Genomic DNA, 24549 nt, shown 5'->3' on the forward strand with positions numbered 1-24549 from the left:
GAAAACAAGACAACATTTTGCACTTGGTATTGGTGTTGCTCCTCAGTGTTATGTGTTACTCTGTAACTTCCTGCCTCTCTCCGTGGTGAGGCTGAGGTGTAGTTTATATCATAGTCATTTGTGTCTCTGATTCAACTCAGCTGACACCCCACTTTGTACCTGACACAGAAACATTTGCTGTGGGGATCCAGCGTGAGTTTATTATTTGTTGGCTAATGGAAAATTCCTGAATGAATATGTAAGCACTTCTCGGATCCGGCCTGTCTCCCGGATGGAGGAACGCAGCACATGTTTATCAAACTGGCTGTTTTGTTTCATTCCTCACACAAATGGAGGTCTGACACAGCACTTTGAGCGAGGAACCACTCATGATATAACCGTAACGCGAGTCCCCGCGTACCATACGTAACAATCAGGGGAAAAGAAGGTTGCATTACCTCACTCTGCTCGAGCTACGGAGTAGTTTTAGACTAGACTGTAGAAAAACAACCACCAGTATGATCTTTCTTTTTATTAAAGGTCCAAGTAAAGACTTTGTGCTTCTGGGTGGAAAACAAAACGTGGAAACAAAAAAAAGAGTAAAGTGCAGGAGTGGGGGGTTCTCTTGCGGGCTGTGCCAAAAAACATCTGGAAATGATCTGAGTAGACCTGTGAGCCAACCACACTGCTCTTAAACACACAAACACCACCCAGCACCAGAAAACAACACAACAGTGTAATATACTAAGAGGTCCCAGACAAAATGAAAAGATGTGGACCTTCTTTATTTTGTTATATATATGTATTATACAACATACAAAATGTAGTTAAATCACATATAATAGAACATAAATTGTTTATTTTCTAAAACAAAATGCTTGTTCTTTAACAAAATATCAGTCTTCATTTTTATGGCAGAAGATACAATACTGTGCAATACAATATTGAAGATACAGTAAAATCTTCATATTTACAGTACCAATGTATTTGGAAGCAGTATTTTGAATATTTTTCAATAATATGGTCCATGGGCAACATGAGGCTGAGACTAATCGGTGAGTCATTGCGATTATGGATTAAGGGATTTTTAATCAAATAAATGCAATGATTTTTTCAAATCTTGCCAACCCCAAAGTTTGAAGGATATTTTAAGGATATTCATAACATAATAAATTGAAAAAAATTGTAAAATATGAATATCACAAAAATTAATTTACTGAACATTGTTTTTTTTTTTACTTTCTTCTGTAGAGTGTTTTTTTTCCCATTCAATTCCATTCCAAGTTGCAAGCTTCAAAAATAATGCAAAGCATCATAAAAGTTATTGAATCAAATACTGTATTTCAAATACTCTAAAGCCACGCACTGGCTTTGTGTGTAAAACATAAAAATGTAAGATGTTATTACAGATAATCTTCACTTCACTGAACTTTTTACTGCTTGTTTGATTCAGTTGAACACACAGTTGAGTTGAACACACACACACACACACACACACAATAGTTTTATTAAACAAGTCAGATTCATGAAAAAAAATAATTCAAACCAGTTTTATAAACTGATTCATTAATAAATAAATAAATAAATAAAACAATTGTTCAAGATTTGGTATAATAAATGTAGCAAGGAGATACTACATCTAGAACAGATGTCATTTATCTGGCCCTTTTTCTTTTAACTGAATGGAAATGAGCAACCAGTGCATATTATTAAAAACATCTCCTTTTATGTTCCACTGAAATGATAAGAACACACAGATTTGGAGCTACATGAGGGTGAGTAAATGATCAAATGATGCAAGGAACTTCCGTTCATTGTTATCCACATCATTTCGGAATAGATTGTGACACATCTTTCTCACACACAACACAATAACACCCTTATAAACAAAGGAAGAGCTTTGTAAACTCCTGTAAACAAACAAAGTGGAAAAAAAGAGTGGATAACAATAGATGTATAGAGATGTGCTCTGTCTTCATCACAAGCTCTGAGCAAAGGAATCCTTGCTTTGAGGAAGCTGTGTGACATTGTAATGGATGGAGTGTATTGTGTGTCAGAGAGAAAGAGAGCGAGAGACTGGTGTCCTGAGAATGAAGATAAAGTGATGTTGAACAGGTGACTGTGACGTTAACCAAACAGCTTTGTTTAATAGGCAGATCTTATCAGCGCTTTAGTGGATTTAAGGAGCAGGGAAACACAATAAATGGGTGTAATTGCTTTTTGTTGTTGTTGTTGTTCGTATAAATGTTTTTGGTTCTAACAAAGCGGTAATATGTCTGTTGATGTACAGTACACTACTGCAGACACACTGCAGTGAAAACAATGACAAGTGCTTGTTTTTGTCTGCAGGTTATTTGATGTGGCCTTTTCCCCTACCCAATAATCATTTCTTCATTACATGTGACTGTCTTCACGTCTGGCATTGATTTTGTCATACAACAGTGGTGATGCAAAATATTTTATGCCGTGTTCTGTGTCAGTTAGAAGTACTATTGTTTGTTTGCATTTTGCCTATATTGTTACCAAATTGTCAAATTAATGTGCTAAATGATGCCTTAAAGGGATAGTTAACACCAAAAATGAAGAATCTTGCATTATTCATTCACCTTCATGTCATTCCAAACTAGTGTGTTTATATATTACTATATTACTTATTAATATTTTGAATTAGCTTTTATTTTTTTCAGTTTTAATTAAAAACCTTTTGAGTAATTTTGTTATGTGAATTTGTATTTTTTATCTATTGTTATAATGTATATATAAATATTTGATTTAGCTTTAAGATTTAATTTTAGTACTTAGATGCAGTTAGATGCCAATGCAACAATTCTTAGTTTAATATCTAATATTTTATTTTATTTCAGTTTTTCAGTTGGTAGAAGTTTTAGTTTTAGTTAGAAATAACAACACTGTCAACACAAATCAAAACCTGTGTGACATAAAAATATATTTTAGGAAATGTCACCGTATGTTTTTTTTTTCTTTGTCCATGCAACGGAAGCTAATGGTCACCAAAAAAGTTTGATTTCATGGAATAGAAATTTGTTCAGTAATAAATCACATATGAGTGTGGAACATATCTGAGTGATTTTAGCACAATGCTTTGCAGTTGCACAATGTTATCTTTCACTAGGCACAAATGGTAAGTTAGAAAAGAACACCATTTCACAAGTTGCGTGATTTGATGTATTATTCATGTCTGTTGCACAAATAGTGTGGGAAGAGATACTTTTGAGATATTAACGCTTTGTAGAAATAACAAGCAAGCAACTACAAAGTGTGAGAATTTATAGCATAGTTTATGTCCTAGTTTTACTGGATTGACTTGATGTGGTTAACAAACGCATTAACAAAGGCAGGACGTCTTCAGACTTCCTCTTTCCGTTTCATATTATTGAACCACTTGGGGGGCTGTAAGCACATCTATCCTCTACTAAAACAATAGTCCATATCAACCAAATCAATTTGACACAATTTTCTGAGAGAACACTGCTACTTCACGGGGTCAGAGGAGATTCAGTGTAGTGCATCTACTCTGTCTCATTGGTGTCTTGAATATTGGTGAGTGCTGAATTCCTGTTATCATTCAGTCACTGTCACCAGAATACCCAGCATGCTCTTTTCCTGTCACCTAGGCAACCTGAGCTATTACAACAGCTCATATCTTCCCAATCCACTCTCTGGCCACTGTCCCTGCAGCCATCCCTGGAGTGAATAACATTTCAGCATTATGTCTCGTCTCTAATTCACAGTTATCCTCCTCTGTGTCTGCAGCTCACCCAGTGCACCAGCCTGCAGGCTGACGACAATGGCTCTGCATTGATGGATGACAACTCCAGCCAATCATCAGCCACCATAGACAGCGAAGAAGATCGGAAGACTGCCTTAGAAAAAAGCATGTGTGTGTGAATTCTTGTGTAACATAGGAACTTCTTTTTTTAGACTGCTTATGTAACAGAAATGCTTCATTTAAATCTTTTTGATGCGGTATTACTTTGAGATTTCTGTTGCAACATTTAACAGAGCAGACATCAGATGTTCATTAGTACACCACAATCATGTCAACCCTGCAGGAAGATCCAGTTTAAGCCAGTAGGTGGTCATTAACTGGTTTAAGCTGGTACAACAGCATAAGGAGATAAAGTTGGTTTTTGGATCATGGTAGCTGGAGGATCATGACCATCTTGGACAATCTAATGACTTCATTAGATCATCTACTGACCAAATTGGACCTGTTATGACCTGTTATGTTATTATCTGGCAAAACAAATTCAATATAGTAACTTTTAGACCAGGTAATGACTGCCAGTACCAGCTAGAAACCAGCTGCCAGATGCCCAACACAGGTCGAACTGGTTTTTGAAACCAACTCTGCTAATATTACACCCTGTATTACTCACAGCACATCTTTTGAGCTGTCAGATATTGTTAATGTATTGAATCACTTGATGAAACCAGTAAAAGCTGACCTTTTTTCTTCTGCAGGTATGTTTTAAATGAGTTGATAGAGACAGAAAGGCTGTATGTGGCTGATCTAGGACTTATTGTGGAGGTGAGCTTAAAATATCTATTAACAAATCACATGTGGATTTGATCAACTCTGTTACAGAATGCTATCAATTTTCCTGTAATCTTAGAATGACTCGAATGCATTTCAGAGCATTTAATCACCACAGAATTAGATTTGATGCATCAACTGACCTGAATTCCTCTCAGCTGTAATACTGATCAAAGTATAAATCAAAGTAATGGTGCCTGGATTTACAAAATTTGGAATACGATGATCTACATTTTTTTTTTATGAGAGCGATATTTTATCACGCTTGAAATGTCTCCGATTTAGAAATAAAGAGTATTTTTATGGGTCATGAGCTTTGAAAGTTAATCATGTTCTGTCTCTCAAAGGGCTACATGGCCACTATGAATGCAAAAGGAATTCCAGAAGATATGAAGGGAAAAGACAAAATAGTGTTCGGGAATATTCATCAGATCTATGACTGGCATAAAGAGTAGGTTTATCCGTGTTTGTGCGTATATCACAAATCTGATAGAGCTTTCAGTATATTCCCAAACCTTTATACTGAATTGACCTCAGCTTCTCACGTCCTTGCATTTTCTAAACTGATTTCTTTGGAAATTTGTTTTAGTTATTTCCTGGGTGAGTTGGAGAAATGTGTGGCTGAGCCTGAACGACTGGCCCAACTTTTTATCAAACATGTAAGTCTCTCTATTATTCACCCTTTCATCTGTCTGTCTGTTTCTAGCCAGGTTGAGCAGAACTTCCTCTTGCACTGAATAAACCGAGCTGAGAAAACACAGGGGTTTTTAACACGCTCGCCTGTTTTAACACCCCATTTATTTTCCCATCATCCCACTCTATTTCTGTCCCCCCTCAGACACCCTGTTACAGATACGGCCCATTTGAGGCTGTGTGTTTGCTTGTGTTGTGTCCATCGGCTCACAACCACAAGGGAAAAAGAGGCAAGAAAAGAAAGAGGAACAACAAGCCCAGCTACGTCCTTTGATAACACTACTGCTTTACACACCATATCTATTTCTGGAGTTCAGTCCTACGCTATGGACATACTGTACACACATAACTCGCCAAGAAGAAACAACACAACCCCTGCCACCCAAAGGCCTACGCGTTAAAAACTAAAATTCGTAGATTTACAGTTGTGGAAGTACTTTGCAGTAAATTGTTAAAAGCTACCACATGCTGTGATACAAGTTTCGGTGGTGAATCAAAGTGTTTTGCTTAAATGAAAGCGCTGAGTTACTGTACGAATTGGCGTCTGCCAGCATTTGCCCTTTCTACTGTTTAATGAGCCCAAGCCCTTTGGGTAATAACTTAAAAAGGCTTGAGGGGAATAAAGAAATTTATGACCAAAATCTAAAGGTTGAGTCAAACTGTGAAACAAGCGTAGTAGGAAATCGTTCGGTAATGAGAAACAGTAATGGAGGGTGAGTAAGGGCCAGACTGTCCCCACACTTTTTTTTCCTTTCACAAACAAGAACTTCCCCCTATCTTTCTCGTTCCAATTTCCTCAGCCTCTGCTCTTACCCTTTCTTTTGCATAACAAAGTTATTAGACACTGAAGTTATGTCCAGACTTTCCAACTTCCAGTCATTGATGCGGAACGTAGATAAATTAAGATCTTTCAGCTTGTTTCAGAGTCTTATAAAGACGTGTCACTGCACTGAAAAAAAAGAATCTGAATTAGTTTTTTTTTTTTTTTTCTTGTAAAAATAATCAAACATATTACACAAATTACATTTATACTTTTTTATTATTATAATTAATAATACAAATAATAGTTAACATAAATTTAGCAAATAAGTGAGTTTATTTTTCTATACAGTAGTTACATTTGTTAACATTATTTAATGCATTAGGTATCATGAACTAACACATTTTATAATACTTTTAATGTGATATTAGTGTAAATGCAAATTTAATACATTTAATTTATAAATATCCTATTGTCCTTTGTTAATTCGTGTTCGTTCATAATTCTTTAATACTTTAATTTGTGTTCTTTCATAATTCATTAAAGGGATAGTTCACCCAACAGGTTTGGGATGACATGAGGGTGAGTAAATGATGACAAAGTGTGAACTATTCCTTTAATACTCATATATTTAGAAATTTGAATTAATCCAAAAATAATAAATATTGTAAAATATTATTCATTTTTATTGTGTGATGCTTAATATATTATCTACTGTTAGCAAGTTAAACATTATAAAGTGTTACTGAAAACTTGATTTAAGATGAAAACTTATTTAAGGATGTAAAGAACAAAAATCCTGATTATGAAATAAATGTGGTGTAGTGCCCATATGAAGCTCTTACAATCTGTTGTTAGAACCATTCATGCTTTGACGTCTACCCAGTTGGCTTGTCTCTAGGCAACTCATTCAGTGTGTATGAGTGTTTATTTCTGTGTGTGAGGTGGTGTCGTTGTGAAGTCCCACTACCTGAATGCAGTGTGTGTGTGAGAGAGAATGGGGCTCTGATTACATTGAGGATAATTGGGCTGAATTATACATGGCCTTCTGCTCATGCTTCTCCATCAGTGTTGTGTAATCTCTCTCTCTCTCTGTCATCACAGCACACTGCTTTTATACTGCAGACAAAGTCCGTTTCAAACTTATTAAACACTTACTGCAGCTTGAAAGTTTCCACTGAATCACCTCTGTCATGATACATGTCCACCGCTCCCCATTTTTTTCTAGCTGCATTTCCGTGTAGGATCAGGAAAGAAGGATTTAGATCAGATAAACTACCAGTAGTGACCAATTTATCAATCTTTTTCTTAAATGTCTTTGACATATTTCCATAACAGTTAGTGTTTCTTCTCATTGGAAACTATTTACTTTACTGATAGGATTTCTGGACATTAGATTGTACTTAATGAGTGTATGTTTAATAAATATTATCCCTTAAAAGCCACTTTCAGACACTTAATGTCATTACTTTAGATACAAAAAAAATCAGTCTAGATGGATTCTGCAAACAAATGATGAAAGAGCCTTTCTGAGATCCAAGTGCAATGATTTTTATCTAATACAAGTGATTTTAAGTGACTGTATGAAGTCACTTTCCCTCAAGTTGAAAAAAATTCCCTAGTAGTTTCATCACAGGGACATTAACTATGGTTTTATCTAAATTTGAACTGTATATCTATTTTATTATTCAGTTATTAAATTAAATTAGTATTAAAAAGGAATCACATTTTAAATACTTGTGCAACATGCAACTATCGGTATAACTATAAATACTTCACTGTAACTATCTCTGCTGAGCTAATTCAGTCTGCCCTTTCTGTTTGCACAAACTACAGGAAAGACGGCTTCACATGTACGTGGTATATTGCCAGAACAAACCTAAGTCTGAGTACATCGTGTCAGAATACATTGAGACCTACTTTGAGGTAAGTGCATATGAAGTGCAAGCACACAAACACATGCATACACACTCAAGTGGAGTCCTCAATGATGCACAGATTAAGCGTGAGGGGCTGTTGTGGGCACCCAAGCCCATCTGTGTAAATATATCAAGGCAGACTCTCTCGCTCTCTTTCCATTTGCACTGTATGTGTGTGTGTGTAATCGTTCAGTGAACAAGAAGGCCCTGACTGACCCATCAATTCTTGGAATGGACAAAACAGGGAGATGCTTGATCGAAAAGTTTGACACTTAATGGATTCATCTCAGTGCAGTGCCAAAACATTTAGAGGTTTGATAGCTGGCATTACTTTTTTTTTATAGATCGAGATTGCAGGGCATTATGGGATAATGGATCAAGGAGAGTGGCTATGTTTGGAGTGGAATACCAGCATGAGTTTAATGCATACTATCCAGTATGTACGACATACTGCCTAGCGTTTTCTAGTATTTGAAACCGTATATGTAAAATTAAGTTAAATGTAAAATATTATCTTTTTTTTTTACCTAATTTTGGTCTTAACTCTTGGCAGTAACATCATATGATGTGTCAAGTAAAAGATGTTTAAGGGATAAAAAAAAAATTGCAATATCTTTTATTTGCATTCTGCACCATTTTATACTGCACACAGTATGCTTACTGAAAGAATAGTATACTGGAATACTGTGGATAGTATTGTAGTATGCTGTCCAGAACACTGGCTTTCTCTTTTTGTGCATAAAGGATGAATGTTTGTGTGCAGGAACTGAAACAGCAGCTGGGTCACAGGCTGCAGCTGAACGACCTGCTCATCAAACCTGTGCAGAGGATCATGAAGTACCAGCTGCTTCTGAAGGTGAAACAGAGTGCAACACACAGACCTGCACAAACACACACATTACACTCTTGTGCACTCATGGCTCATTCTATTAGGAGTGTTGTGTGGACCATGTCAATTCCACATTATATATACAACTAGAATATCAAATTATTATCAAATTCTGATTTGATTTTTAAGAGTAAATGTAAAGAAAAATGTCCATTGCCACACTTTATATGTTGACCACTCAAATTTGATTTATCTTATGTTTACCATGCCTGCATTCATTTGATCAAAAATACAGTAAAAATACAGTAAATATTGTAAGTGTAAACTATTATTACAATTTAAATAACGTTCTATTTTAATATATTTTTGTTTATTCCTGTGATGACAAAGCTGTATTTTTAGCAGCCATTACTCCAGTCTTTAGTGTCACGTGATCCTTCAGAAGTCATTCCAATGTGCTGATTAGTATTTACGAGGAAAGGCATTTTTTCCTTTCAGTATTTATTGTTGAATAGGAAGCTTAAAGAACAGCATTTGTTTAAAACAGAAACCTTTTTCAACATCGTAAAATGTCTTTACTGCACTTTTGATCAATTTAATGTGTCCTTGATGAATAAAACTATAAGTAACTGTTATTGACCCCAAACTTTATAACGGTTTTACATATGTGTTCTTATTTTTTGCCCTGGTTGGCAATCACTTAAGAAAGAAATCCATTCTTTGTATGCTGATGCCTTTGGTTTTACATTTATCACAGTAACACCACAGACCTGTTACTATTCACAACATATCTGAAGTTTATGGAAGAAAAATAATAGTAAAATGTTGCCAATGCCAGCTGTCATATGGTTAAATTGAACTTAAATCTCAATGTTTTTTCTTAGCTGCTTAGTATTATAACTGTAGAGTCACTCACATACAGTACATTTCTTCTCATGTTCAAGCATCCAGCTTTCTTTTCAGAATGCACTTAATTCGTTTCCACACACAAAAAGCCATTAGTACAAATAGACCCTGATACACAAGTAGAACGTTCTAGAGCTCACGCTGTGTGTCTTGTGACAGGATTTCTTCAAGTACTACACAAAGGCTGGGATGGACACTGAAGAGCTGGAGGTATGAATCACTCAGACAACGTAACCATTATGCAAGTTTTATTTCTCAAGACTAAAAAACGCATAATCCCACCAAGGAATATTGTGTGACTCCTTGAATATGCCAAAATATTTTTTCTTCACTTTGGTTTGAGTCTGAGCCAAATATCAGTAATACTGTTCTTGCTCATAGGCTTTAGTAAGGAACAGAGGCCAGTTTCCATGCATTGCTCTTTTTTGAATTCTGTCCTTCTTAATCTTTCTCTGTCTTTCTTTCACTCTGGAACAGAAAGCAGTGGAGGTGATGTGTTTTGTTCCGAAGCGCTGCAATGACATGATGAACGTGGGTCGGCTGCAAGGCTTTGAGGTATGGCGCCAGACGCAGGCTGTGGTTTAAAGCTGTCGGCTGTGGAAATGCTGGGAGAGACTCTGATCCCCTGAATCAAGGGAGTGCAAGAGACACTGAAAACAAATTTAAAATGCAGATTTTAAACGTAAACTTTTTTTTATTAATTTTTTTTTTTTTTTGCATTAAATTAATCAAGGGAGACAGTAAAGAATTTTACTTTGTCATGAAACATATGGATTTTAATATGAATTAAGCTTTTATATTAGTTAATATAAAAATATGTTAATATATTTAAATGTAAATATATAAAAAATGCTTTATACCATTGATAATAATAACAAATAATACTTGAAAACAGTTGTTATTTTTATATTTTTATTTATTTATTTCTATTTAAATAATTGTAGCCTTAGTGAGCATGAGACATTTATATATATATCTTATTTTTTTATTTATTTATCAATAATCTATTTTCATTGCCATGTAGCATATCTATGTATGTATGTTTTGTATGTTGTGTTTTTCAATGATTTTTTTCTTTGCCTTTAGCATGTTCACTGGTTGCATGATTTTCTATAAAGCTACTTTGGAATTATATTTATTATTCAAAAAACGAAAAGAAAAAACAATGGGTAAAAGAAAACAAACTATTTAGTTAGCTAATGCAGAATAAATATTTTCCACATATTTTACTATTTTATTTTGGCTTTAAGGCATAGCGATAACTGAAATCCAGCCAAAAGTTTTTTTGCAGTAATGTGTTTATGCTTAATTTTTTTTCATATTATGTATATATAATATAATTGCATGTGTATACACAAACACAGTTAGCTGTGTATATATTTTAAGAAGGATCATCATTTATAGGTCCCAAGGGGTTTAAAAAGCTTTGCCCTTTCTGTCATTATCAGGGGAAGATCACGGCACAAGGAAAACTTCTCCAGCAAGACACATTCACAATCGCAGAACAGGACAGCAGCATCCTTTCCCGCTCTAAAGAGAGGCGGGTCTTCCTGTTTGAACAGCTTGTCATCTTCAGTGAGCCAATAGACAGGAAGAAAGGATTCTCTCTACCTGGATATGTTTTTAAGAACAGTATTAAGGTGTGTTTGAGAAAGATATTATCCTATAAGGTTTCTGTATTACACAGTATGTTTTCATTGGTTAACATGGCTTCTCCTTTCAGATAAGTTGTCTGGGTGTAGAGGCCTGTGTAGATGGTGACCCAAATCGCTTTGCCCTGACATCTCGGGGGGCTGATGGCAGCACGGTGCGATTTGTCTTGCACTCTTCATCGCAGGATATCTGCAGGGCTTGGGTCAGTGACGTGAGCCAAATACTGGAGACCCAACGTAATTTCCTAAATGGTGAGACCTTCAAAGTTTCCCCAGCGGTTGATGAAAATAATATAAACTTCAGTCAAAGTAGCTGCCATATTTAAATATTTTAAAACACCAACATAAAGCTATAAGGTATAAAAGGACAATCGGTTCAATGTTTTTGTTTGTGTCAAATTAAAAATGGCTATCAACTTTGTTTTCTGTTGTTTTGTTTCAGCCCTGCAGTCGCCCATAGAGTACCAGAGAAAGGAGAGCAAGAGCAACAGTTTGGGCCGTAGCATGAAGCCTCCTCTGTCAGCAGTGGTTGGTCTGAGGCCACACTCCTCAGCTTCTATCGACCGACACAAACTGCCCTGTCTGCGCTCCTGTAACACATCTTTGCCCTCTCTCTACCTGCCCAGCCAGGTCCCCACTGATGACCCGTCCCAGCCAGAGGTAAGAGAGCTCAAGCATCTGAGGTTTGCTTGAAACTCAAGCACCATTTCTTTGTGGTCATCCATGCTTTAAATCAACCCTAGGCTAAATTCCAATTTTCATGCAAACTAATAAACAAGATTGGGTTTAATGTGTCCCAAATCATAGTATATTTTATGTTTAGTATGCATGCTTGCACAGCTTTTACCAGTTTTTTTTTTTTTTTTTACTTTTTGATGTGTTGTTACTGTTGGCTAAAACTATTAAATTTGTTTGTTAACTGAAATAAAGCTATAAAAAAATTTAAAATTAAAATTATAAATGTTTCCTTGAAAATGGACTGAAATACATATGAGTTTAACTACTAACTAGGACTGACATAAAAAAAAAAACTATTTAGAAATGCTTCAAAAAGAAAAACTACTTATGACAAAACAATGTCAAAAGAAATGAAAACTGTTTAGATATTCTTAAAAGAAACTAAGAAAAAAGCATGTGACGAAATTACTAAAGATAAATATACAAAAGCTAACTAACACACACACACACACACACACAAAATAATTTAAAATATCCATAAAAACTATAATGGTGTGTGTAGTATATACTGTATGTAATAGTAAAATAACACTCCACAGATATAATCAAATCAAAAACAACAATAACAGTAATCATAAATAAATCTATTTCAAAACATTTATTTAAAAAACGACTATAGTATGTAAATAATAGTACTTTACAGATAATAATATACAGTATAATATTTAAATACAAACATGAGTATGTAACTGTGGTTAGTCTTGCTAAGAAAGAATGGCCTCTTCTGTCTGAGAGCAATTCTTTAACTTTCACCTCAACTTAATTCTCAAATCTTACTCTTTTTTTTTTTCACTCATCCCAGTGTCATCATAAGGGGTCACACTCTTATGTGGTAAATGGATAGAAATGGCTTGTTATTTCTTGTAATTTTGTAAATGCTGTTTCTTTTCTGATGTTTACAGTCAACACAAGACCAGCGCTGTCTGGTGGACTCCAGGCTGAATTCCCAGATGGTGTCTCCAACTCATGTGCAGCTGGCCTTCTCTGAAGAGCCTTCATTCTCCCAGGCACCTCCAAACTGCCAGGCAGTCTCCAATGGCCTGTGTTCCTCCAGCACGCAAGCCCCGCAGGTAAAGTGCACTCTATGCTGGTGCTTGGGAAGCATGCAATTTAGAAAAAGAAGCCACACTGCTCCCCCTGCTGGTGTAATGTAGACATTCAATAACAAACATAAACGGGTTTATTTGCGGGACAGGTACAAAGTCTAAAGCGCTGGTTTTATGTGCTTTAATACATCTGGATTCATTGCAAACTATAGTTCTGAAAAAAAAAAAAAATACAAATTGGAGTTTATTTAAAATATTAGCTCTTTTTATTAATAGCCTATTTCTTATTTATTTTACCTCATAATATATTTAATCATATTTATGACTGCTGTAAAATCTGCTTTGTTGAGGTTTTCCCTATTCTGATACTATTAAATCATCCCTCTCTGTCTACAGCGGCGTCTAGTCCTGAATGTGCTTTGATGACAGCTCAACAATAGTTGTGTGTGAAATAGCTGTTTATCTGCTTTACTCAGGGCCTTTGAGCAACAGCACTTCACAAACAGGAAGGAGACAGGTTGACAGAAGGAAGTAACAGATCCCTATCAAACGCCTGATTGTTCTTGCAGGCTGTTAAATCAGACTGGTGCTGGATCCAAGCGCTGTTTTGACTTCAGTTCCCCTGTTTTTTTTTGTTTTGTTTTTTTGTTTTTTTAAAGCCAGCTACTTTCATGCTAAGTTAATTTTATATACTATATCTAAATCTAAAATGATCTACCATCTAATTTCAATTAATGTCAGCAATGATTACATTTCTTCAGGCTTTATCTATAATATAAAGGGAAAATAGGGGTTTCTTTGGATGTGCTTATATTAGCATTTTGATTGTTATTGCTATTCTGATAATGAAGGTGAGAAATGAGTCAAGGAAAGGTATACCAAGGGACACCGATCATAACTAAGATCCGAGGTTTATAATAAGTGTGAAAAGCTTTCAGAGTTTCTAGACAGAACCAAAAAGCAAGACATAAGACAATAACACATCTGTCTCTCTCATATCTAACAAAGATTCTTGATCTGACAGGAGTGTTAAACAACATGTCGTCCTTTCTGAAGCTCTGTTGGGACAATTTTTTAGTCATGCCTATTTTAGTCATGTCATAAACCGTGTAGAAAACATATTACTCTTAATATCTTGGGCTGCTCCCGGTAATTAAGACTCTTCAGCCATTTTTAGACTAGCGCTAGGTTTGTGACAGCTCATTATTCTCTGCTTGGGGAGTAGATGAGAATTTCTTTGCCGTCACGCATCGCAAACCTTTATACATTCAAAATGTATATTCATATTTAATATTAATATTAATTAATATTTCAGAAGAATTGTCTGGGGAAGATTTTGAATCAATGTAAAGTAAATTGAGACTTAATAAATCTCACTTGCTACATTACAACATAATAATTGCATTTTTTATAATTGCGACTCCATATATTATATTGTAATTTTATAGCACGCAATTGTGTTTTTTCTCTCTCATAATTGTGGCTTATGTCACATTATGACTGTATGTGGCAATTGCAAATATTTCTCATGCAACTTCATTTCTCCCAGTTGTGACTTAATTTCGCAAAGTGACACTATTTCTCATAACTGTGACCTAAAAGCCCGTAATTGTGACTTTATAGCTCACAATGTGACTATATCTTGCAGTTTTATCTTCTATTTTCACAACTTATTTCTTGTCAGTTTGTCTTTATATCTCACCAATATATTTTGTCATTATTTTGCAATTACAACTTTGTTTCTTGTCAACGTAACTTTGTTTCTTAAAACTGTGACTTTTTATCTCACAGTGTGACTATATTTTACAATTGCAAATTTTTCTTGTAAATGTAACTTTATATCTCATAATTGTGACTTTATATCTCGAGATTGTTACTATCCCTCAGAGCGACTTAATATCTCGCAACGTGACTTTATATCTTGCCACTCTGTTTCTCACATCTGCAACTTTATAGCTTGTAATATGACTATGTATAGCAGTTTTACTTTATTAACTTTATTACTGGTAATTGCGCCTTTATATCTTACATTTTGACTTTACATTTCACAATTATGACTATATCTCATACTTGTGACTTTGTATCTTAAAATATGATTTTATTTTTTACTTTAAACACTTTTAACCCATTAGGCACAAAAACAGGCTTCCACAGAATCTTGATGTTAATAATTTGCTGTTTTGAAAAAAAAACATCAGTGACAAAAACAGTAATGTTTTTCTCCACTGTCGTAGAGCTCAGGAGATGTTGGCCGCAGATCTTCACCGAGAGACGGACGCGTGGCTGTTCCAAGTCCCTCCTCCACTCTTCAGCGCTCCAGTAACTTGGCCCAGCTTGATGAGGATGACCTGTGAATGGATTTGACCCTAATTTTGATTTTGCACCAGAGCATGCCACAGTCTGGACATTATTCACGTCTGTTACTTTGTGGTATTCTTCCTAAACCTGTGACGCGAATTACTTAGTGACTTTTTAAATTGTTTTATATAATTTCTCTCTTTTTTTGTTTTTGTTGTCATTGTCTTTTATTAAAGTTGTTTTTTGTTCAAAGGAGTATCAACCATTCCTATATTGGGAGGCCACTGGAGCAGGAACCAGAGTAAACCTTTATTTGAGGGTGTGAGGATGTCTTTGGGCAAGCGTGCATGTAATGTATGAATGAGTGCTAAATTCGAATGGCTTCATCCTTGCAAACATGCTGAACGTTTTCCATCAGATGTGTTTTGAAGAGAACATACTGTATTATTATAAACATAAGAGGGTCCTTATTGGGCTCACGCTGGATTTTAAAGGTTTTGCACAATTGGTGCCTCTTTACAGAAGCTGTCTTTCTATCTCCCGTCTTTATTGAATGCTTTTGTGGGCTGTGTAAACTCTTCTGAAGGAGCTAAGGGGAAACAGACTCTAAATGCAACTCATTTGTATATACTGTATGTAGAAGAATGATCTGTGCATGGAGACACGGACTCTTGGCTTTCTCTTCGTTAATTGGATGTTTAAATTCTCGAAGACCAATCAACTCCGTTGTAGTGGACAATGAGCAATGCCGCTTGCGGAGCTTCGTGTTCAGACTTCGTAACTACAGGTGGAAATAAGAGATCTCACACAACGAGCATCTGGAGGAACTGCTCAGGGGTTGGAATGAAAGATGGACAGCGGTTGTTGCAGCAGAAGAACATGCAGTATAAAATCTGTGGTTAAATGACTCTTTGGTTTCTGCCACCCCTCCTTGTGTAATGCACACTGCCTGGATTACTCTGCAGGTCTTGTCATACAAATTTAGGTTGCTGAATTATTAGATATTATTATTATTATTATGTAGCTTAATGAAGGCCAAAGGTAAATTGTCATGTCATTATGTGCCAAATGCAGGTGCCAGTACCCTTTACACAAAAATGAATGAAATATTAAGCCTAAAATGTAATTAAATTCATTTATCGGTCATTTGAAAACAAGCTAGAACACTTGCTTAATTTTTTGGAAAATGTTTTCATAAAAACGAGGGGGAAAGCTGAATATGTTTTTATTTTCCCAAGTTTTCAACACATTGTGTTTTGTTTAGTTGCTTTATAGTTCTTATTAAAGCAAATGATTTGTTAATGACAAACCAAATCATTAGATAGAAAGAGGATTGACATTGTTAATCGAGTCTGAAACATATAATTTGTCATAAAATGTTAGATGTCTCACCAAAGAAGGGATGGTATGTGTTTGGTATTTGATGTTGAAGCATGATCAAAAAGCACTTTCACTCCGTTTAGCTCATTGCACATTCTTTCCAACAGAGGGCGCCAGAGGACTTCAGAGCTGTATACACAACCAATCGGTCTTTTTTTTCACAGCAAAGTTTAAAACATCAAATTCAAAACTTTGTACCAAAGCTCGTGTGCTTTACTGTCGGCATGTTTCAGATGCATTCGCATAAATATCCTTAAAATGATTGTAACAACCTTCTCTTGCCTTGATGTAATATTCAAATCAGCAGAAATCAAATAATTTGACATAGCCCTGTATAAACTGAAAGCTTTCCTGTACTGCCTTTCCACAAATGTGGATTTGAATCTTACATTGTTGCATGCTATTTTGAAGAACACCTCTAAAAGATGAAGGAAATGATGTAGAGAAAGAATAGGACATGATCCATGTCTATGTGACAAAACCTATCATTGTATTATATCTAATTAAACTGGTTCCTTTTGGAACACAAGAGTGTTTAGGAACACACAATGTTTGCTTCTCTGCTGTATTCACAGACGTTTGCTGTATGATGTCTTTGAGGATGTGTATACATTGTATAAGGGAGACTGGGAATTTTTTGTAGGCTATATATATATATATATATATACACACACACACACACACACACACACACACACACACACACACACACACACACACACACACCACAAAGACCCAATGTAGTTCACTGAACATGGCCTAAAAAGGCAGTCTGTCGAAGTCACATTGAAGCCTGCGATTAAATAGCTTTTTATTGGCTTATCAGCAGAATTGTCCAAAATTAAATTAAAATGTAATTATCATTTGTACAAAATTACAAAATGTAAAGTATATGACAAATTGCCCTAATATTATGAAAAAATTGTTTTGCCCTGAAAACAAAGTTACAACTTTCAGTCAAAATTATATTCTAATTATAATCCACAATTCTAATCTTCATAAAATAATCAACCTTTTTTGTATCCCATTGTGGTTTCATTGTGCCAATTAGTTCCAAGATATAATGGAAATATATATATATATATAATGGTATTTCATTTTTTGAGACAAAATTCACGGAAATTATTTGGTTTTTAGACTCTTTTGATCTGGGTTTTCGAAAGAACATACAAAATCCTTGCGAGAGAAAGTCAAAATATGTGTACGGCTTTTTCACGCATTGTTAGTGTGACAACTTGCCCCATTAAGTAGGTTCTGGTGTAGTTTATTCAGAAGCAATTGGTTGGAACTAGACTTGGTTGAAAACATTCAAAGTCATTTTTGCTGTGGTGTATCAACTTTTTTGTAAAAAAAAAAAAAATGTAAAAGTTTTTGTTTTTTTTTTCTCGAAAGACCAGAATCATACTAATATCAAAGAAGATCAGTGAGCTTTCTGTGATCTGGCTAGGGAATCTAGTTAACACATGCAGACTTCTGGTTAATTTATCTGTTTAAGTCACATTCTAGGCATTCTTGAGCAGTAAATGGTTCATTTACACACACAGATGGGGGAAGAGGGTTTTGTGAGCATTCGCTATCACAAAGGTGCCAAATCAAAGCGACTTCTGTCACGGCAAGTGGGTTATAAACAGCCGGGGGTCCATTCACAATGAGCTCCAGTAGAGCGCTATCCTCAGTGACTGTTGTCTGTTATTTACACCGGCCATTACGAGACAACATGACTCTGAACTTGATGGGAGAAGGTCAGACCACTGTTCTCATGAATGGCCCGACTATTTACTGACAACTGTAAAATGTCTGAAGACTCACCAATCATGTGCCTTTGCTTTAAGTGCTTCCTCGACACATTGAAAACAATGGGCACCTTAAATTAGCATCCTGAATGCTAGTACATTAACATTAGAATAAATGCAAAATGCTGAGGTCTGACATGCCATGTTAGATTTAACATTAGCCATTTGCTGAACTTCACACATCTGTTAAAATGCACTAAGAGTGCTTGACAAAGTATTAAACGCTGTGAAGGAATGAAAAAAATGAAGCACAAGATTATGATTAGCACAGTTATTTGTGTTTATTAATATTTCACATGCTGGTCTTTATAGAACTGTGCACTATATAAACATTATATACATTTGGTTCATGTCTTGAAACTATTTAGATTTCGAGTGAAGTAGATTTATAGCAGTGCCATTCTCTGCAAGAAAACAAGACCTACAGTCATCTGTCAGGGAATCATTTTGCAACCAGAACTTGTGATTTTAATATAAGGCATCAATTTTTCCTAAAAACTAGAGAAAGCAACAACAAAATGTAAACAAATGACATTTTTAACCATGTAACAAATACTTTTGATTGTGCTGTTCAGAGAATTTGTTTAGAGGAATTGAATTATCTTTAAATAAATGTGCAAGGGCAAATTTGGTCATAAGAAGCCATAAAAAATATCACTTTTATCAGCTTTATCACATCCACTGTGACCTAAAGTCTCTACAAGGTCTCAAAGATCAGTTTCGGTACAGCATGGTGTGTGTTCGCTCCAGTGTTTTTAAAACAGGCTCATGCTCCTATAGCTTTTTGGAATGTACTGTATTTTTAACAATTTCACCTTTTCTATAAAAACATTTTTTGATGACGCAAATGGCCTCAAAGGGTTTCGGCTTTCATTCCTGATAATATACTGTGTTATTTTGCATTCAGCATCCTTTACTCTCTCTTAATGTTACTTAGCAGTGCATCAGTCCCACTTTGAGAAGGCTGACTGGACCGGCTCTTCCTGCTCTGGTGGGTCTTCACATGCTTGGAGAGGTGATCGCTCCGCATAAACCTTTTCCCACACTGCTGACAGCCGAAACGCTTCTCCCCGGTGTGCGTGCGAAGATGCCTCTGCAGCTCATCAGAGCGAGTGAAGCTCTTTCCGCAGAAGAGCCAGTTGCAGATGAAGGGCCGCTCGCCGGCATGCCAGCGCAGGTGTGCCTTCAGGTGAGAGGTTTTTTTGTAGACTTTGCCGCAATCTGGGATGTGACAGATATGAAGTCTTTTCTTCCCAAACTCCAGAGCAGCACCTCCGTTTCCCGTGGACTGGCAGTTGGGGCATTTGCACCTGCGGCAACGGCGAGTTGAGCTCAACAGACCTTTTGAGGTTCCTTGCAGAAGAGCAGCGATTTGAGGCTGGTGTCCCAAAACCAGCTGGCGTCCCAGAGAGAAGGGGTGCCCGGAGTGTGCGCTGTTACTCTGAGGGAGACTCCACCACTGCTGGCCATCCTCAACATGTCCACCTGGCAGGTGAGGTCTTCCTGAAGCATTCGGAAGGAAGCTAGGAAAGTTCTGACCCACAGCGTTGTGCTGCGTGTAATACGGCACATTCCCCTGCGCTTGGGAGGAGAGCATCTTTACTGGAGACCAGAGGTGGGTAGAGTACCCAAAAACTTTACTCAAGTAAAAGTAAAAGTAATTATAGACATATTTACTCAAGTAAAAGTAAAAGTACTAGTCTTGAATAGTTACTTGAGTAAGAGTAAAAGAGTATCGGATAAAAAATCTACTCAAGTAGTAGTTACTAGTTACTTTGGGTCATATATACGGAGCCTTTTTTTATATAGATATATAGACAAAAAATGTATGTAATGCATGTGTGTGTGTATAAATGTATATATTTCATCAGCCTTTAATCCAATTTATGTAATTTATTATAAAACCCTGTCTGTTTATTTAAGTAACAAATATAGGTGTCATGCCATAACATATTTTTAATACGACTGACTTTATTTTAAATGTGAATTTAACATTGAAAGTTAATGTGATATAAATATTGCTACTAATCTTTCATTGTTCAGAAAGAGAGCAAATAACATTTACATTATTAAACATAATTTTCACTAACAGTCTAGATTTCATTCACTCTCAGAAACTACCATTAAAATCACTGAAACTGTTAACACTGTGAAATCAATATCTTAATTATAGATTCGTACACACATCTGCACTTTGTTGTTTCTGACGAGAGAATTCGGCAGAAAGAGGTATTCAGTAAGTGAGCGAGTGAAGGAAGCACCGGCATTTCAGCGATGACTCATCGGAACACCTCTGATTGGCCATTGCATTCAAAAGCTCAACAGAACCGTGTGTGATTGGTTAATGCGCAGCGGTGTAAAAACGCGTCTGTCTCTGGCTCAGCGCCAGCAAGCGATCTCAGATCTGAATTTAGCAGCTGATGATATGACTTGCTGAACGTACTCGCACTGGTGTGATTGTATTAAAATTAATAAAATCTTAATCGGCTATTCTTTGTCTTTTGGAAGCTGCATTCAACCTGTTATAAGCCACACACGTACAACAAACTAATGTCACAGTGGTATCGTGTACTGTAATCGAATGTAGCCCAAGTTATTACCTGTTAAACAGTAGACAGCAAACGCGTTCATCTAATAAGGATCTCCATCGCAAGCAAAGAATAGCCTTTGCAGATTAGCTTTCAATTCAGTGCAGTTCCATAGCCCCGTTTTCAACGCTGCTAATATTCTTAAACGTTACAACTCTGAGTGAACCGCTTCAGAGCTCAGCGCGTGCAGCATGGAACTGAACGACTCGATCAAACTGATTCATGAACCAATTCACTCGTTTGCCAATTGGTTTGATCAAGCCTTTGAACAGAGTTGACTCAAAAGAATGAATCATTCGCGAATGGGCATCGCTCATTGTCCAGAGAAAAGTAGACGGCGCGTTTGGAATAAACTGAAGCATTTATTGCATTAAGATAAAGTAACGAGAGGGGCGTCGCCCACAGTAACGAAGTAAAAGTACAGATTTTTCCCAAAAAATGTACTCAAGTAAGAGTATAAAGTACCCATCTTTAAATATACTCCGAAAAGTATTCGTTACCCCGAAAAATTACTCAAGTAAATGTAACGAAGTAAATGTAACTCGTTACTACCCACCTCTGCTGGAGACAGATCAAATGAGTACGCGGACGGAGGCTCGGCTGGAGGAGTGAGGGGGAGTTCATGGTGGTGATGGTGGTGATGATGGTGATGATGGGAGTGCGAGCCCAGGGTGGGCTGCATGTGGCTGGGAAACTGCATTTTGGGCACAGTGAAGGTCATCTGGTGGGCACTCAAGCTGGAGTTTGGGGCCATGTCATTGCTCCAGAGCTGAAACATGCTGGAAGTGGAGCCCACCGGCCCCTCGTAAGGGAGTTGAGACCCTTCCTGCCAAGCCTGACTGCATGTGGTGGCCAAAAAGGAAAGGGTGTTAGGACCGCTTTCTGGAGAGGAGCTGGGAGTACGATCCTGGAGAGGGAGAAAACAAATCATTGTAAGTAACTGGACCGTCATACCTTCATATATACAGAATTGATTTAGAATAATATAGAATTATATTTGGTATAAAAAAATCATTTTGTAAAATAAGTTTTAATCACAGCCTTGTTTTTAGTTTTCATTATTAATTATTATAATTGTATTACTAATTTTTATTATATGATTAAAAAATTTATCATTTCAAAATAATAATAAGATAATGCAGCACATTTTACTCAATTATCACTTTTTAATGTGAATATATTGAATATAATACATAATTTTGCCATAATGACAACTTTAAGTTACTTAAGTAACTTTAAATAACTTTATTTAAATTACTTTAAATTACATTTATTAACTGTTCTGAAAACTCTGTATAGTTCTTAAATTTAAAGGAAACATTTAACATTTTAAATCAATGGAAACTATATGATATAACTATATGATATAAAAAAGAAAGAAAGAAAGAAAGAAAGAAAGAAAGAAAGAAAGAAAGAAAGATGCACCCAAATAAAATGTATGCAGAGTAAAAAAAAAAAAAAAAAACTAAGTTGTACTATTCAATTGTGCCAAAGTATCCCTAGTAAGCGGAAAATGCATGATCAAACAAATTTATCAAAATACAAAAGTGCAGTACCTGTAAGAAATTGTGCAGGAAATTGTCCGCTCTGGATAAGGTTAATGCAGCCATGTGTGCAAAGGAGCTTTAAGATATATCCACACCTGCGTGAAGCCCTGCGCGCAGTGCGTAACCGTGCCGAAGTCAGAGCGTGCGGGCGAGGAGACGCGCAAAGATCCTGCACGGATGGACCGGGTTACACAACCAGGTTACCTGTGCATGAGTTTAGATATAGTAATCATCAATAATCCCTTGATTCTCTCTTCCTGCTCCTGTCCTTTATCGGTTATAAGAGTCTTTGACCGCCTCGCGCTCTTGTTCCTGGTTTTCTGGGTCCCTTTTTCAAAAGCAGCGCCTTTCAAACCAGGACTCTTCCTTTTGAAGAGCGAGTGAAGGGCCTGTTGCAATAAGTCCTGAATATCTTTTCAAAGGCGGTCGGATTGCATCTTCTCTTTATAGGGAAAAGATCCTCTCGACGGGGTCTCTTAAGTATGTATCTGGAGGGCCAGTGAATGGAGGAGAGATGCGGAGGGGGAATATTGGGGAGGGCAATCTTTGGGAGATTAGCAAGAGGGGTGTGTATTATAACCTTCATTTCATTCAAATGAAATTTTGCCAAATGTTAACCTGTGAGAACCTCTTTACTTTAGTTGTTGGTGAGAAGAGTCCAATATGAGAAAGTTTTTAGTTTTTCTATGTATTCGATATTTCCAGGTTTAACGACTCGTTCTTTTGTCACAAATTAAAAACGAAATGAGCACACTTGCTTCTTACAATCAAGACTTTATAATAATAACTGAATAAAAACAACAAAATGTATCTAGTTTCAATAATTTCTACTCGCATTTAAGAGTTTCAACTTGATTTTTTTCCATCAGTAATTAGCCTACATAAAAGTGCAACGAACCATGCAAATTATAACTTTTTTAATAACCCTTTAAATAATAACATTAATAAAAAAAATACATATTTAGCGTGCAGTTGATGTGCATTTAAAATAAATATTCAACTATATTATATATATCAAAATGTGACATTTCTAACTGCTTAATTGCCATTAATAGACATATAATGCTTTTTTCTTTTCTTTTTTTAGTAAGTTTTAGGGGTTTAAAATATTTTACGTATGTTAGTTCTACTGTAGGCGGTTAGATTTCTCTGTTAATCTGTTTTTAATCTCTTTGGCTGTTATTAGTTGTCAATTTATCATTACGGAAAGATGGCGTATTAATTATGACGCTAAATGATGTTTGAAGACGATCGAATTAGGCTGTTATTCTTGTCCCATGAATAAAATCAGTGAAGAAGCTATACATCAGTAAAAGTTTCCAACAAAACAAATGAAATAAATCTCTATGCACACTCAGTAGTTCGCACTCTGAAGTGATATTATAAATAAAGAGCCCTGCGTGACATTTTCACACTCCGGGTTCAAGTTAAGGGCGTCATCACATTTAAAGGGATTAAATGCAGAGCATCCAAAGTTCACCTAACACTTTGAGTCTTTTTCTCACAGAATTTACATTCAAGTCGGAAAGCCATTTAACATCTTAATACACAGAAAATCCTCACTGCTTTGTGTTGCCTCTCACCTCCAGCAGCATAACAATCGCCCTTTGTCCTCGCAGATGCATTGCTTTAGTCTGCTAAAATATACCACAGTGATGGAGAAATGAGATGACACGTAGGAAACGAGCTTAACTTTGCCTTCAGATCAGTCAAATAGAGGATTGAGCTGCTGTAACATACATTTTTATTTTGAAGACTGCCTTTAAAATAAAGTAACCTAGGAAATTATACTCACCCCATTAATGACTATTTGTATTACTGAGTTAGTGATTTCATTCACACATTTAAAGTAAAAAAAGAAGA

At 36.0% G+C, this 24549-nt stretch overlaps 2 protein-coding genes across 5 annotated transcripts in view; one reads left to right on the forward strand and one right to left on the reverse strand.

Moving 5' to 3' along the window:
- Window positions 1-17303, forward strand: part of arhgef25a (Rho guanine nucleotide exchange factor (GEF) 25a) — a 60560-nt gene extending 43257 nt beyond the window's left edge. For all 3 annotated transcript variants that reach the window (XM_026243950.1, XM_026243952.1, XM_026243951.1), the window contains 13 exons: window positions 3754-3878; window positions 4465-4531; window positions 4885-4988; window positions 5127-5196; window positions 7827-7916; window positions 8673-8765; window positions 9804-9854; window positions 10122-10199; window positions 11093-11284; window positions 11368-11548; window positions 11739-11956; window positions 12937-13104; window positions 15315-17303. In XM_026243950.1, coding sequence (XP_026099735.1) covers window positions 3754-3878; window positions 4465-4531; window positions 4885-4988; window positions 5127-5196; window positions 7827-7916; window positions 8673-8765; window positions 9804-9854; window positions 10122-10199; window positions 11093-11284; window positions 11368-11548; window positions 11739-11956; window positions 12937-13104; window positions 15315-15434 — 1557 coding nt within the window. In that variant the 3' untranslated portion in view covers window positions 15435-17303. The remainder of the gene's footprint in view (window positions 1-3753; window positions 3879-4464; window positions 4532-4884; window positions 4989-5126; window positions 5197-7826; window positions 7917-8672; window positions 8766-9803; window positions 9855-10121; window positions 10200-11092; window positions 11285-11367; window positions 11549-11738; window positions 11957-12936; window positions 13105-15314) is intronic.
- Window positions 17304-18807: 1504 nt separating this feature from the next.
- LOC113070556 (transcription factor Sp5-like) lies at window positions 18808-23199 on the reverse strand. Of its 2 annotated transcripts, none has more exons than XM_026243953.1 (3): window positions 22696-23199; window positions 21709-22046; window positions 18808-20161 (listed from the first exon to the last, which is right to left on the reverse strand). In XM_026243953.1, exons 1-3 carry the CDS (start codon window positions 22747-22749, stop codon window positions 19465-19467), a joined length of 1089 nt encoding a protein of 362 aa, XP_026099738.1. In that variant the 5' UTR covers window positions 22750-23199; the 3' UTR covers window positions 18808-19464. The 2 variants fall into 2 exon arrangements, with proteins under 2 accessions (XP_026099738.1, XP_026099739.1); XM_026243954.1 differs by having other exon boundaries at window positions 18808-20127; window positions 21696-22046; window positions 22696-23197.
- Window positions 23200-24549: the final 1350 nt, after the last annotated feature.

Source organism: Carassius auratus, unplaced genomic scaffold (assembly GCF_003368295.1).
Source record: "Carassius auratus strain Wakin unplaced genomic scaffold, ASM336829v1 scaf_tig00004557, whole genome shotgun sequence".
In the NCBI taxonomy this organism is placed as follows: Eukaryota; Metazoa; Chordata; class Actinopteri; order Cypriniformes; family Cyprinidae; genus Carassius; species Carassius auratus.